Source organism: Delphinus delphis, chromosome 9 (assembly GCF_949987515.2).
Source record: "Delphinus delphis chromosome 9, mDelDel1.2, whole genome shotgun sequence".
NCBI classification, from domain to species: Eukaryota; Metazoa; Chordata; class Mammalia; order Artiodactyla; family Delphinidae; genus Delphinus; species Delphinus delphis.
This window is the reverse complement of record NC_082691.1, coordinates 105,724,029-105,737,600: the sequence shown is the minus strand read 5'-3', so window position 1 is coordinate 105,737,600 and position 13,572 is coordinate 105,724,029. Positions and strand designations below refer to the sequence as shown.

The 13,572-nt window shown below is 41.8% G+C and overlaps 1 protein-coding gene across 3 annotated transcripts in view; it reads right to left on the bottom strand.

Annotated features, from left to right (window-relative positions):
- UBE3C (ubiquitin protein ligase E3C) overlaps positions 1-13,572 on the bottom strand; it is a 114,029-nt gene that overhangs the window by 55,595 nt on the left and 44,862 nt on the right. For all 3 annotated transcript variants that reach the window (XM_060021200.1, XM_060021201.1, XM_060021202.1), the window contains exons 11-13: positions 6,736-6,822; positions 1,579-1,736; positions 1,195-1,427 (exon numbers count right to left, since the gene is read on the bottom strand). In XM_060021200.1, the coding sequence (XP_059877183.1) occupies positions 1,195-1,427; positions 1,579-1,736; positions 6,736-6,822 (478 nt within the window). The remainder of the gene's footprint in view (positions 1-1,194; positions 1,428-1,578; positions 1,737-6,735; positions 6,823-13,572) is intronic.

The window sequence follows — 13,572 nt, the reverse complement described above, 5'->3', positions numbered from 1 at the left end:
TTAAATGGGCAATATAGCTTATTTTTAACTTAGAAAAGATGCAGAAGTGTCAGTCTTTAAGCAAGGATATATTAAAGGGCTCAACAAGTGACCCTAAAAGTTTACTTAGAAATACAGAGATAGGTAATTAAAATAAATTGTGCAAACATATATTACATCAATCTGCACAAATTATAAATTCAGGGATGCATGAGCACTGTATTCAGTGCAATCAAAACATTATCAGTTACTCTCACTGCTACTAATGCTCGCGCTCATAAGTGAAATGTGTTGTAAAATCGGGCAGAATGGGCTGGACAGAGCCTATCGTGTGCTCCTAGGATGAATAAGCAGTCCGTAATTAGCCCATCAGGTTAAGTGCAAGCATTAATGGGCCCTTCCTAAAGTCTAGCTTGACATCTTTCTCCAAACATGGCCAAGAAGAAAGTTCCATTAGCAATATTAATACAAGCTTAGTTGATCATTTTCATTCAATTAACTTCTTTCAATTAAATAGATAGCTTGACAAAAGCAGTGATAAAAGACCTAAAGGGACAGCTGATGACTCGAACTGAACATTAGCGTGCGAGAGGTCACTAGTATTAAACGGACTGTAAATCTCGCATTCAATTTGGAAAATGCATTTCTTCTGCTCTCACTCCTTTAATGAGCGATTTTAGCTGACTAGATGTGTTTGCTGCAGAAATTTCATGGGAAGTCAAGCACCCTTTTTCTTTTCTTTTTTTCTGCCCCAGTAGTTCTATTCTCAGTGGTGGTGGTTTCCTGCCAACATTCCAGCCACAGTAACTCATAACTTCTCTTTCTGCATGGTTAAAAATGAAGATATTTTAAAATAATTTATATTCAACTTGCATTAAGTTAATGATCTTATTCTACCTTTGTTACTCAATTTCTTAGAAGATTAAATACATAAAATCTGTAAGAGATTTTTTAGTGAAAAATAAAACTGAAAACATTAAAAAAAATTTAACTATACATCACCTTGTCATTGGAAGTACCTGGGGCGATTTAGAAAAGATACGTGTAACAATGTAAAAACAAGGCTTTAGAAGGAGGCAAATGGAACATGAAAATGACTTTTCTTCAAAGTTTTTCAGACTAACAGTTATGCCTGAAGCAAACCTTATTTCTGTTCTTCTAAAGACCTGCACATTACTTCACCTCAGTAAGCAAAGCTCTTCATACACTCGTTACCTTAAACAGCTGGATCCACCGTTTCTGCTCCATCTGTATACACTGCTGCATTTCAGAATTAGTGGTAACGCCAATACTCTGAAAGGCTATAATATATTCTTCTCGAACTTCTGGTTTTGTTTCTGGATAAGCCAACTTGATGATCCCTAAGCATGCATCTCGAAGGCATCGAGACAGCATTATCAGCTCTTCTAAAGTGAAAGGCATCATTGATGATTGTCTCTGACCTACAACTGGAAAACATAAACCAAGTTCCTATCACATTTGGGTTTTTTTTCATTTCTTAACACACTGAAAGACTTAAAAGGCTTAAAACTTTTCTATCACCTATGAAAATGGACAGGCCATGAGGCCAGCAACAAACCAATTCCTCAAAATTCTTACCTTCTATGGGATCACCGAAGAATTCATTATCATGTATGGAAATCAGTGAATGACTAAACAAGGAGCTGAAAAGGTAAAAGAGTGGGATGATTCTACTAGAATCTTCAAAAGACATAGGAGAACCCCTTGATATCACCTGAAGCAATGGTACCATAGACCTAGAATTGGGAAAAAGGAGGAAAAAAACCACAATGATTTAGTTTGGGAACAAATTAAGACATGACATCAGACAAATATGATCAGGGAAAATAACGTTTACATTAGCAACTAAACTACTTCCAGGGGAGGCAAAGTCATTCTAACAATACAGGTTAACAAATAACATAAATTAAAGAATAGGACACCAAGCCACCACTCTTTATTAATGTTCCTGCTACTATCTTCAACCGGATAAGCTTAGTAATTTGAGAGCGAACCAGTGGTCCCAAGGTTCACTGGAAGAACAGAGAGTAAGTAACGCCACTCTTAAAGACACACACTTTACTTTTATGCTGAAAACCACCCCCTTTCCCCTCTACAAAGGCAGATGGGTCTGGTCTCATGAAAAATTTATCCAGCCACTTACATTTAGGAACATTCAAAACAGTTACATGTTGAGCCCAAATTAGAACCTTCAGGCTGTCTCCCCTTTAGATACTGGGCCTTGTTTCCACCTACCAGCCCCGTAACTGTTACGAGGAGTCCCGAGACCGCCTGGCGCAGCTCTAAAGCGAGCTGGTCTCTTTCCCCTCCCAAGAGCTGCCAGCTATCACGTTTACTTCTCCCTCCTGGTTAAATGCGTTTCCTTCTCTTGCTGAACACTCAGCTCCCAGAGGCTCCCCGTGAGCTCCTCCCCAGCGATAAAGCCCCGCGGCCTCTCCAGTATGTCCAGGCGGTCCTGGGTTCGCAGACCTTGTGAGCAAGATCGATCTCTCATCTTCCTCCATCCGCACCTGCACCTCGAACATCAATTTTCCCCAAACCAGTTATCTAGGAGGCGACATGTGATGAGGAGTCACGGCCGCAAATTCCCCAGGGGCCGGCCTACCACTGCCCCAAGTCACATGGGCGAGTAGAGCAGGAGGTGAGGCCTGCCTGAGGCGCTGTCCTCGCTGGGGGCTTTGGTCAGCTCGGATGAGCCACCTGGAGCTCTAGGGTATCCACGGGGCACAGTTCAGGGGACAGCATGCCACCACCGGGGCTGGAGCGCAGGGCCCGGCTGTGCAGCCTGGGTGCAGCTCCCGCCAAGGAGCAGCACACTCGGGCCAGTGTCCCACGCTGAGAGAAAGCCATCCATGCAAAGTAAAAGTGCAGTGAGGGCAGACACAGAGGGACAAGCACGCCGTCTTCCCTCCTCGTCAACTTGGGGACCACAGAAAAAGGCTGTGTGCCTGGGGCATCGCACAGCAGTGGCCAAGTCCCAAGAGGACAGAAGCCCCCATCTCCCCCAGGTCGCCCCCACCAAGCCTAGCCCTGTGCCATCCACACAGCAGAACAAAAGGGCCATTTGTTTTGCTGATATTGGTAAAACTAATAGTTTGTATCTTTTAGTTCCCTTGTCACTAACAGCAGAAGTACAAAAACAGTGGATAATACTGACAAACACACACTATTTAGGGGGACATGGCACAGGTCGAGTTAAGCAGCTGCAATGTGGAGAAAGTATTTCCTGACTCTAAGGGGACAGTAAAGCCGCTTTCAGCTGCGACCCGTCAATAGTCCTTGGGTGTAAATTCAGCATCGGCGTCAGTTATGCACGTGTATGTCAGGACGCATAAAATTCTTACACTGCTTCCCTAAGAAGAGATTAGGGCAGGGCTTCCCTAGTGGCGCAGTGGTTGAGAGTCCGCCTGCCGATGCAGGGGACGCGGGTTCGTGCCCCGGTCCGGGAGGATCCCACATGCCGCGGAGCGGCTGGGCCCGTGAGCCATGGCCGCTGAGCCTGCGCGTCCGGAGCCTGTGCTCCGCGACGGGAGAGGCCACGGCGGCGAGAGGCCTGCGTACCGCAAAAAAAAAAAAATTAGGGCACTTATGCAACATTAGTTTATTTGTTCTCCTTAACCCCTGTGAGGTAAGCAGAAGGAATCAACCACGTTCACGCCAATGGCAGGAAGCGCGACCGGCAAGAAGGGTCAGCTGTGGCCTGGGGCCTCACCCAGCTGGGACTGGAATGAAACATGTCTCCTGATCCTGCTGACTGCTCCTGCCATCAACACTGACCCAGATCCTCCTCCCAACACAGGTCGAAGACTTATGTGCAAACAAAACGTCCGCAATTTACTGTAATGAGAGGGAAGACACCGACTCGTGACGCGGAGAGTTGGCTGGCTTAGGGGCACCGACGAGACCTCAGACAAACGCTCACCTCTGTACACGCCCTCAGAACAGGGGTTTCCACAGGGGGCCGGGCAACTGCCCCCCTCCCCCTGAAGTGAAAGAGCTTCTCGTCATCTCTAGAAGCTTCTAGTGAATGCATTCTTGCCTTGAAAAGCTTTAAGAGGGCCACCGTAAGTACTACTAACCACTGGAGCCAATGTGAAAAGGAATGGGCAGGATATTCTCAAAACAGGCCCTAGTGAGTTAAAGACAATAACCGAACCACACCAGCCTCACCACGCAGGCCCGTGGCAGGGCAAAACACCCTCAGGTTAGGTTTTGGTAAAGGGAGGCCTATCAGAAAACAGAAACCAGCCGCCCAGACGCTCCTTCAGCTTCACCTGCATCCCCATCACCGAGGGGCCCGTGAGGCCACAGCTCCGGGCTTCTAACCCAGGCCCCGAAGCCAAGCCCCAGGCTGGGGCCGAGAAGTCTACACTTCAACACACTCCTCTCAAGAGCCTTACGCTCCCTGAAGCTCAGGAGCCCCAGCTGCGTAAGTCCCGCTAGGAAACCACTGATATCTTCAAGTTATGCTTCACGCCATTTTCAGGAAAATCAGGCATTTCATCTTAATTTTATTCCAATAATAAATATGATGAGGTACACATTAGGAATGTGTTAATACACTGTAAGCTTCTTGAGGGACCTTATTTTAATAAATTAAATTACAAAGAAATTCATTCTCAAATGAGCTTTTAAGAAATAATGAGTTTTTAAAAATTTGTATACCTTTACTAACTTATAATATTAGTAATTTAATATAATCAATACTATCTCATTTTTTTTTCACACACCATGACTCCATCTCCTCACCAGGAGGCAAATGCCATAGACAAAGAGGCAATCATCAGGCAGAGCCCGGGTGGGACCGCTGCTGCTAAGATGAGACACTTGGAGATCAAGGATAATTTCCCGTTCCAGTGATCCCCAATCTTTTTTTGCCCTAAACAAAGCTGTCATTCATGAATGCCAAGGCGGGCATAGTCATAAGTGTTTGAAATCCACACACACACACACACACACACACACCTAGAAACCTTACATCTTAATTTGAAAATCACAGGATATAAAGATATTTTCTAGGCCTTCAGTTATCTCTCTCTCCTCTCTACTGCTGCCGCTCACTGTTGAGACGAGAGACATGGCTCCACCCTTCTGCGTTGCATCAGCTCCCGTGCTGTCATTCAAGACTCCTTTCAGTCATGTAAGATGCATTAAAATTACATGAGAAAAACATGAAAGTAACTCAAAGTTACGCTATGAGTACCCTGCCCTTCCTCTAGCAGTGGGAAGAGGACTGGACCTGGGCTCCTTTGGCACAGGGCTGGCTGGGACCCACCCGAAGGTGCTGCAACGGGACCATCTCGTCCTCCACACACCACAGTGACAAGCTTGAGACCCAAAGAGCGCCACACGTGTACTGTGTCACAGACCAAGGGAGATTGCAGGTGGATGCACAGTGAAATGCTGGACACCCCAAACTCACCCACCAGTAAGGCTTTCTGTTTCTTGTCTCAAAAGAATATAAAATTTGTTTGAAAGAGGAAAGGAGGACTTCCCTGCTGGCGCAGTGGTTAAGAATCTGCCTGCCGATGCAGGGGACACGGGTTCGAGCCCTGGTCTGGGAAGATCCCACATGCTGCGGAGCCCCCATGCGCCACAACTACTGAGCCCGTGTGCCTAGAGTCCATGCTCTGCAACAAGAGAAGCCACAGCGATGAGAAGCCTGCGCACCGCAACGAAGGGTAGCTCCCGCTCGCCACAACTAGAGAACGCCCACACACAGCAACGAAGACCCAACGCAGCCAAAAATAAATAAATAAGTAAATAATATTTTTTATATGTGTGTGTGTGTGTGTGTGTATGTGTATGTATATATATACATATATATATATATATATATTAAAAGAACGGAAACCCTCTTCTTTCCAAAGGCTGGCCCTAAAACAAAGAAGTGCTTTCCTTCCCAGGACAGGCTGGTTCACGGCTGCAGGCAATACGGTGCTGGCTGTGACCTCCACCGCGTGCAAGTGCACTTCAGAAGCTGAGTCTCCAGTGAACTGAGTCACACACTTCTTTTCACACTACAGTACCAAAGGATTGGCTCAGACCCCAGACAGGAGAAATTCATCATGGTAATGGCCTCCGTCCATTTACCGTGAAGGATTTTTGAATATTAAATTCTCTACATATTATGCATTCAATAAATATGTATATTAAAGATTCTAGCTTTCAAGTTACACGATTCACATAAAACATCAAATTATTTCAACAAAAAGGTTTACAAACCAATTTCTACAATACTTTATATGTTTTAATGTTTGTATTGGCGGTAAATTTGCTTCAAATCTATATTTTCACTATCAAAAGCAGGGAAAAGACATATGAAGCAAAGAAATTTCAAGTTTCTGATTTTCAAAACATGACTAGTTTTGTTTTCGTTTGTTTTTGGCTGTGCCACGCAGCACACGGGATCGTAGTTCCCAACCAGGGATTGAACCCACACCACCCGCAGAGGAGTCTTAACCACTGGGCCATCAGGGAAGTCGCGACTAGGATTTTTAAAACAAAGTTACCCTCAGATAAAGCCATACTCTTAATAATATACACAGATGAACAACTGTAAATTTAGGCATTAATTTTTTCACTTTGTGAAATTGAGACCATCTAGAATTTTTCTTCTAATATGAAATAAGCTAAGTATAAGCAGTACTCAAAAATACCTTCTTACAGTGCTTTTTATTAGATCGCCACTTTCCATGTCCTTAAGCTCAATTTCTAAGTCTGTATAACACATACCCTGTGATCATCCGTGTTGTCATAGAAGATATGAGAAACCAAAGGTGTCTCAGAAACCTGGCATTGAAGGCTAAACTGTAGAGAAGCCTAAAAAGGAAAAGGGGAAATAAGAAAGAGTTAGCAAATATTCATTCAATATACTTCTTCAAAAAGAAGAAAGCTATAAACAGAAGATAATGTACAATTTAGAAAATATCTGTATTAACACCACAAATCACTTCCTTCCTACAGCAGGCTGCTTAAGGAGTACAAATGAGAACTAGTCCGTGCACCCCAACTGTGAGAGCCACTGGCTACTGTTACGGAGCTAAGCGGGCCCTGAGCTGTGCCGATGAGACCAACCCCAAAGAGAACCGGATGGGCCGTTTTCAAGCACAAGCTGAGTTTGCTGCCCCTCTGAGTACGTATCACAACACATTACTGCATCACAATATTATGTATTATTACTACCAAGACACATTAAAATTTTAGAAATATTTTAATAATCTTTATATTAAATAATTTAAAAATATTTTAATATTTAACTGATTTTAACATCCCCCCTTTAAAACAAACACATAAAAATGTGTTTTTTAATGTTAACTAACATCTCAAAACTAATTTAAATCTAAAAATATATTTTAAAGGCTTTAAAGACCCCTCCTGTATAATATCAAATTGATTAAAAAGGCTAAGGAACTTTGTGGGTAACCAAGTTTAACTTTAAACTAGCTTTACTTAGTATACTGCATTTTTGTAATAGGATATAATTTTTAGTCACAAAGTTATAATCAGGAGAAAAAACCTGTGTAAAACATTTTTACACTCTTTTTTAAAGAGGGTACTATCTAGTGTAATTTTAGAAGGGCAGGAGTCAAAAATCAAATTTCAAACTTATGAGACTACATCACAGTAAAAAAGGTTTAGGATGGTAGGAAAATACGGTTTTAAGAAAGGGATGTGATCTTACTTTAGAACCATCTCAGAAGAACAAGAAGGTAGAAGGGCAAAGACAAAGCTGGTTAGCGAGCAGGACTAAAGAGCACAGAAGCTTTCACTGTGGTATTAGAGAATGCACAAGGAACGATCCTGGAACGCAAACCTGAAGATGAAAGTGCTCTGAGGACAGGATCCCGTGTTTTTAATACCCATGTATCATCTAGTCCTATCTACTTTTTATGGGATGTCTGACCCCCAAAGTTGTCACGTAGCAGCCCCCAGGCTCCTGAGGAGCTAGGAGAGAGCGCCTCTGTCTCCTCAACAGCGCGACCACCAGCCCTGGGGTCTCCTGAGACCACCCCCAGGTCCTTTCCTGAGAAATGGCCATTAATAGTAACTGGACGATCTGACTAAATAAAAGCACTATGCAGTGTGTATCCCGATTCTCTATGGAGTTAATTACCACAGTTACTGTAAACTGTACTGAGTATAATACAAAATATTTTAATAGACTAAATTTTGCAAAAAGTGTATTAATTTAAATGCCCATAGTGGAAGAGAAAGGAATAGGGTTTAGATAAATAAGTCACTCTTCAATTTAAAAGTCTCGAATTTAATTGCTTATTTTCCTGCATTCCATCAAAAACACCAGATACGTTCTTCAGCATTAGCAATTTCTGTGTCTACAACAGTGATTATGGAGTACTGGTTTTTAAAAATCCAATCCAATTTCAGTGTGGTGCATTTTGAGATGTTCAAATGGCATTAAAAGCATAATCATTTAAAAAATAGTGGAAGCATAAAAGAATATGTGAAATTTACCTAGAATCATGAATCTTAGGCTAGAAAGAATCTATTAGATCATTTAGCCCAACCACTCTTCAAGTGTCATGTAGACCAAAAGCAACCTGTTTTTATGAGAAAACGAGGGGACTGTGCTACATCAATCCTAAGGTCTTTTCCAGCTTAAAAATATGATGATTCTACAAAAGTGAGTTATGTTTGTCACAAGTACATACTTAATAAATGGTAACAACACTATACTAATTCATTAGGTTGAGAAATTAAAACAAAAATTATTGGAGTAACAAAAAATGGTAAGAACACAATAAATCATAGGAGATCAATTAAATAAACCATGGAAAACAGAATAAAAACAAAGCTATAAAAAACATGAACATTCAACATGAAGGAATTCTAAAAGGTAGTATCTGCTTGCCTTCTTTCTCTTTAATTAAGAAATTAAGGTCTTTTAAAAGAGTGTACTATCTAGTATAATTTTACTGACACGATTTCTTAAATTTGTGTTGAATATAAATACTAACACTTGGCACCTCAGAGGTCTGAGGAACAACGTACTCTAAGTAGGTGTTTCCTTTGCTCTTTTTTCTTTAACAACAACAACACAGGGAAAAGATCTTTAGCAACATTTCATCCCATCTTCCCAAAAATAATCAGTTAATACCTTGGAATAAACCATCCAGACACGGTGGACAGATGTAAACAAAAATGGGTTCTCCCAATACATTCTCTTACAAGACAGTTTTTCACCTACAATTGTAACTAACATCTTTCCACATGAATACATATACATATTTCTGAAACATTATTTTAATGGTTACACATTTCATAAGTTATATTTCAAGTTAATTTTTTTCAAGTTAATTTTGAAACAACTACAGTTCCTAAATTAATCACTCAATAGGCAATAATAAAACAAATTATTAAACCTTTTTTATAAATTAATAAAGGTTATTTGGGACTTTACTGCTAAAAGGTAAGGAAGTGAAGTAGTCTTTACATATACTGGGATATATTAAAAATTACCCATTAAGCTTTATTTAGCTGAGACAACCCTATGAGTTAATTAGTAAAGGACTATTCAAGTTATTAAAGAGAACACAGTGGAAGACTCCCGCTCACACACAGGCGGTAAAGGTCATGACAGCAAGGCTTTCTCAGAGACTTCCTCTGTATGTAAAGGTGTCACACGTAAGAGAAATATGACAAGTCACCCACCCAAAGACCATTCTGCTCTTGCCGCACACAGTGCAAATGTGATACTTTGTGTTTTCCTGCTGAAAGTATCACTTTTTTGGCAAAAGCAATATTAAAATACACATATAAATTTCACCTGTGAATAACGCAAGACTAAAAGTAAGCTCCGAATTGCCTTACTGATAATAAAAATTTTAAGGCGTATTTCAGCCTGAAGCAACCTAAAGCATATCTTCTTCACAAACTAGGAATTAAGAGCAGAAGACAAGCTTCAGACATACAGCTGTGTTAAACTAACATCCCAGTGCTGAAACCACGACCAGGGTAAACAGACAGTTCCCTTTCCCCTGATAATTGATTTTCTTTAATTTTAAGATGAACCGATTCAAAAAACGTACCTTCCCTCATATTAGTTTAAACTAAAATGGGAGGAAGCAGCATTCGCCACCTTAGATGCCTCCTTGATAACCTTCCCTTTTCCTTCTTTCACGAAAACTTGAAAAAACTTTTAAACAGCCTGTGTGCGTATAATGCTTTTTCCAAGTTCACTCGTATTTCCTGTGGACTGTCATCCTCAAAAGTTTAGAAAACTCTTAGAAGTTTCAAAACTCACTACAAATTGTATTCCTAAATTCGACTACAGCAGGCCTGCTTTATTAATTTGATGCCTCTAACAATAACCACTGCCAATTCATTTATAATCTAAATGATTTCAAGATAGGCAATAATGAAGTCATTGTGTTGAAATGTCAAAAGCTCAAATTTTATCTGACTTTCCTAAGAACGCAAATTACAGCAATAGCTGCTTAAATCTATTGTTTATACCAAAAATATCACTGATAATAAAAGCAAGCATGAAACCATAGGCAAAAATAATAATAATAGTTTCTCTGTAGGTACATTCTCAGTATTTTTTCTAAAATACTGTAAAAATTTGTTTACAAAAACATGAACAGTATGTAGTACTCCTGGAATACCCATGTAACACAAATTTGCATTTTTCTCCGCTGAAGTCATTTGCACAATCATTCTATCTCAAATGATTAAAGATATGAACTTACAAACAAAGAGGTAAGGGGGTACTCATTTTCACATTTACTTAATAGTGCTTAGAAAACAGATGAGGAAGCGGCTATACGCTCCCAGGGCACACAACTGTCCAAATCACAATGATTAATAACACAAGACACAATTAAGCTGGCTCATTCTATTAATTTTTGGTAGAAAAATCAAGCACCTGATACAATAAAACTGATTCTGATGGCTTACCATATGAGGTATGAACAAGAGAACTAGAGGAAAATTGTAACACCAACCTTTCCGATCCTTAAAACACTACCTTTAAAATTCCATTTCAAAGTCTCTAGATGTTAATGAAACAGAAGAGCCAAGCCCCAAAGAATAGCTCATCCACCCACCTGAAGTGTAAACCAAAACTCCTTAAAATCAACTTTTAAGGGAGTACCTACCGTAAAATGAAAATTTCACTAGAAGCTGTAATTACAGGCGAAATCTCAGGATATAAACTCAGGAGGGTTTCTGAAAGATGATCACCTGTGCACGGCTCTAAGCGACAATTCAGCCAAGAAGAGGCAAGGAGGAGGGCAGAGGCACTCTGGACAGACGCCAGCACAGGCAAAAGGAGAGAGGCATGAAAAATAGCAAGAAAACGGAAGTAATGAAGCGTGGCTGGGGCAAAAAGCCCTAATTTTATGGCTGGAAACGGAGTCAGAGGGGTAACCAAACACTGGATTAGGAGAGGGCGCTGCACAGCACCAGGCAAGGAGATGCGAGTGCTGTCCTGAGCCAAAGGGATTCAAGCAAGAGGGTGAAATAACGTGGGTTACATTTCTGACAATTCAGTCTGGCAACACAACACCAAGTACGCAGCACTCACATACCACGGTGACAATGCATACAGGGAACTATGGAGAGCGCCTAAACTCGCAGGCAGCGCTGTCCACCAGAACTTTCTGTGATGGTGGAACTGGTCCACACTGTGCTACCCAACGTGGCAGCCACGGGCCACACATGCCTACTGGGCACTTGAAATGTGGCTGGTGTGACTGAGGAACTGGGTTTGTACCTTTCTGTAATTCTAGTTAATTTAAAGTGACACTGCAGGCCCAGCGTGACCCCCAGCGTTAGGGGAAAGATGCGGAGTTCAATTCCAGGCAGCAGGAGAGGAGCGTGAGGACGGCCCCTGCTAATCAGTGGCTGCATGGGAGTCTGGAGCTCCGGGAAGCAGGTGAAGCCGCCTGTGTGGACGAGATCACCCAGAGAATCCTCTGAGCAGAAAGGAACTGAGGAACTGAACAGGAAGAGAAGTCTAAGGGTTAGGAAACACTGTAACAGAGACAAAGAAGAAGCCACAGAAAGCACGGAGAAGGAGAAGCCTGTGACGACAAGGAAATTCTCGAGAATCCCGTGGCTTAAGCAAAAGGGCTTCAAGCAGAGGGACGAGGACGAGGGGCAGACGGGCGCAGGGGCCCCGGCAGCAGCGGAGGCCCCGGGGACCGGGCAGCAGCGCGCAGCGAGTGAGGCCCTCGTCCCGCGTGGGCAACACTTCCTACCTAACAGCACGGATCCAGAGCCCTGCCCGCTAAGCCTGATTCCGAGTCAGCCAGGGGTAAAGCTGAGCGCCTGCCCATGGGCTGTCCTCAAGGGTCTACTTAAATATCCCACTTTCTAGGCTTAGTTCTCTAGATACTGGGACAGTGCCTGCCTTTTTCTCCCCTCCCACAATACAACCAGTTAATATTTATTCATATTTAAAATTAGTGAATATGAATTTTTAATCCAAAAATTTATTCAGATTTCCAAGTTCAATGGTAAGATTTACAAATTTTCTTTCATAAAAGGAGATGGCAGTCCATTGCTTAATTTTTAAAAATTAAAATAATTCACATAATCCAAAGCTCAAAGCATATTAAAAAGTACATGGTTCAAAGTCCACCCTCTCCTCCTCCCTCAACCTCCCCAGCAGAACCAGACGTGTGAGTAATCGCTTCTATGAATTTCTTGTGAACGCTTCCAAGTTTCTTTATGCAAATACACATTCTTACTTTTTCCACCTTTCAGACACAAGAGATAGTTATTCACTGCTCTATATCTTCCTTTTTTTTTACTTAAACATATATCTTAGAAATCTTTCCATATCAATGTAGGAAGGGCCTCCAAATTCCTTTATACATCCTGACAATCAATGTTAAACAGAAATTAAAACCTCAAATCCCAACCCTGAAAATAAGAGGGACTAATATGAGCCTGGGAAGAGTTGAGAGTGAGTTATCAGCCTAGGAATTTACTAATCATCTTTTAAACACCTTAAAAAAAGTTGCAAGTAGTTAAAATCTACAACAGTTAAAATAAGCCTATTTGCTCTTTTATGAGCTATGAAAAACATTCTAAATACTCAAAACCTAATATATTTAGGCCATAAATAAAATTCCTGGAGTACTTTCTTAGAGGAAATAGGTGCTGTACTCATAAAATCAAGGCTACATATAAAGCTCCTTTACCATTAAACACCTTTTGGAAGCGGTTCACCGGTAAACCCCAGACCAGGGCAGCGACGCATCAAACCCAGTCATTACCACCCAGAGCAATGGACTTTGTGCTCCAATAAAAGCAAGGGGCCTAGTTCAGCTGCAAGATCCTCAGATCTCACATCCTGCTCTGACGCAATTAGCCCCCAGAGAGCTAATCGCCTAACCCCGGGCTTGCAGTTTCCCGGCATCTTGCTGTGTCCGACGCTAATAAACACCAGCGAGCGAGGACAGCACCTCATTAGTCGGCTGCCTTAGTGTTTACAAGGCAGCTGCAGGTGATGCGCTCCCTGCATACAGCCCGTTTCAAAGAACGCTTTCCTAGCAAAAGAAACAGCTCTTTTCATGTTACGGGATAGCATTTTACAAACAG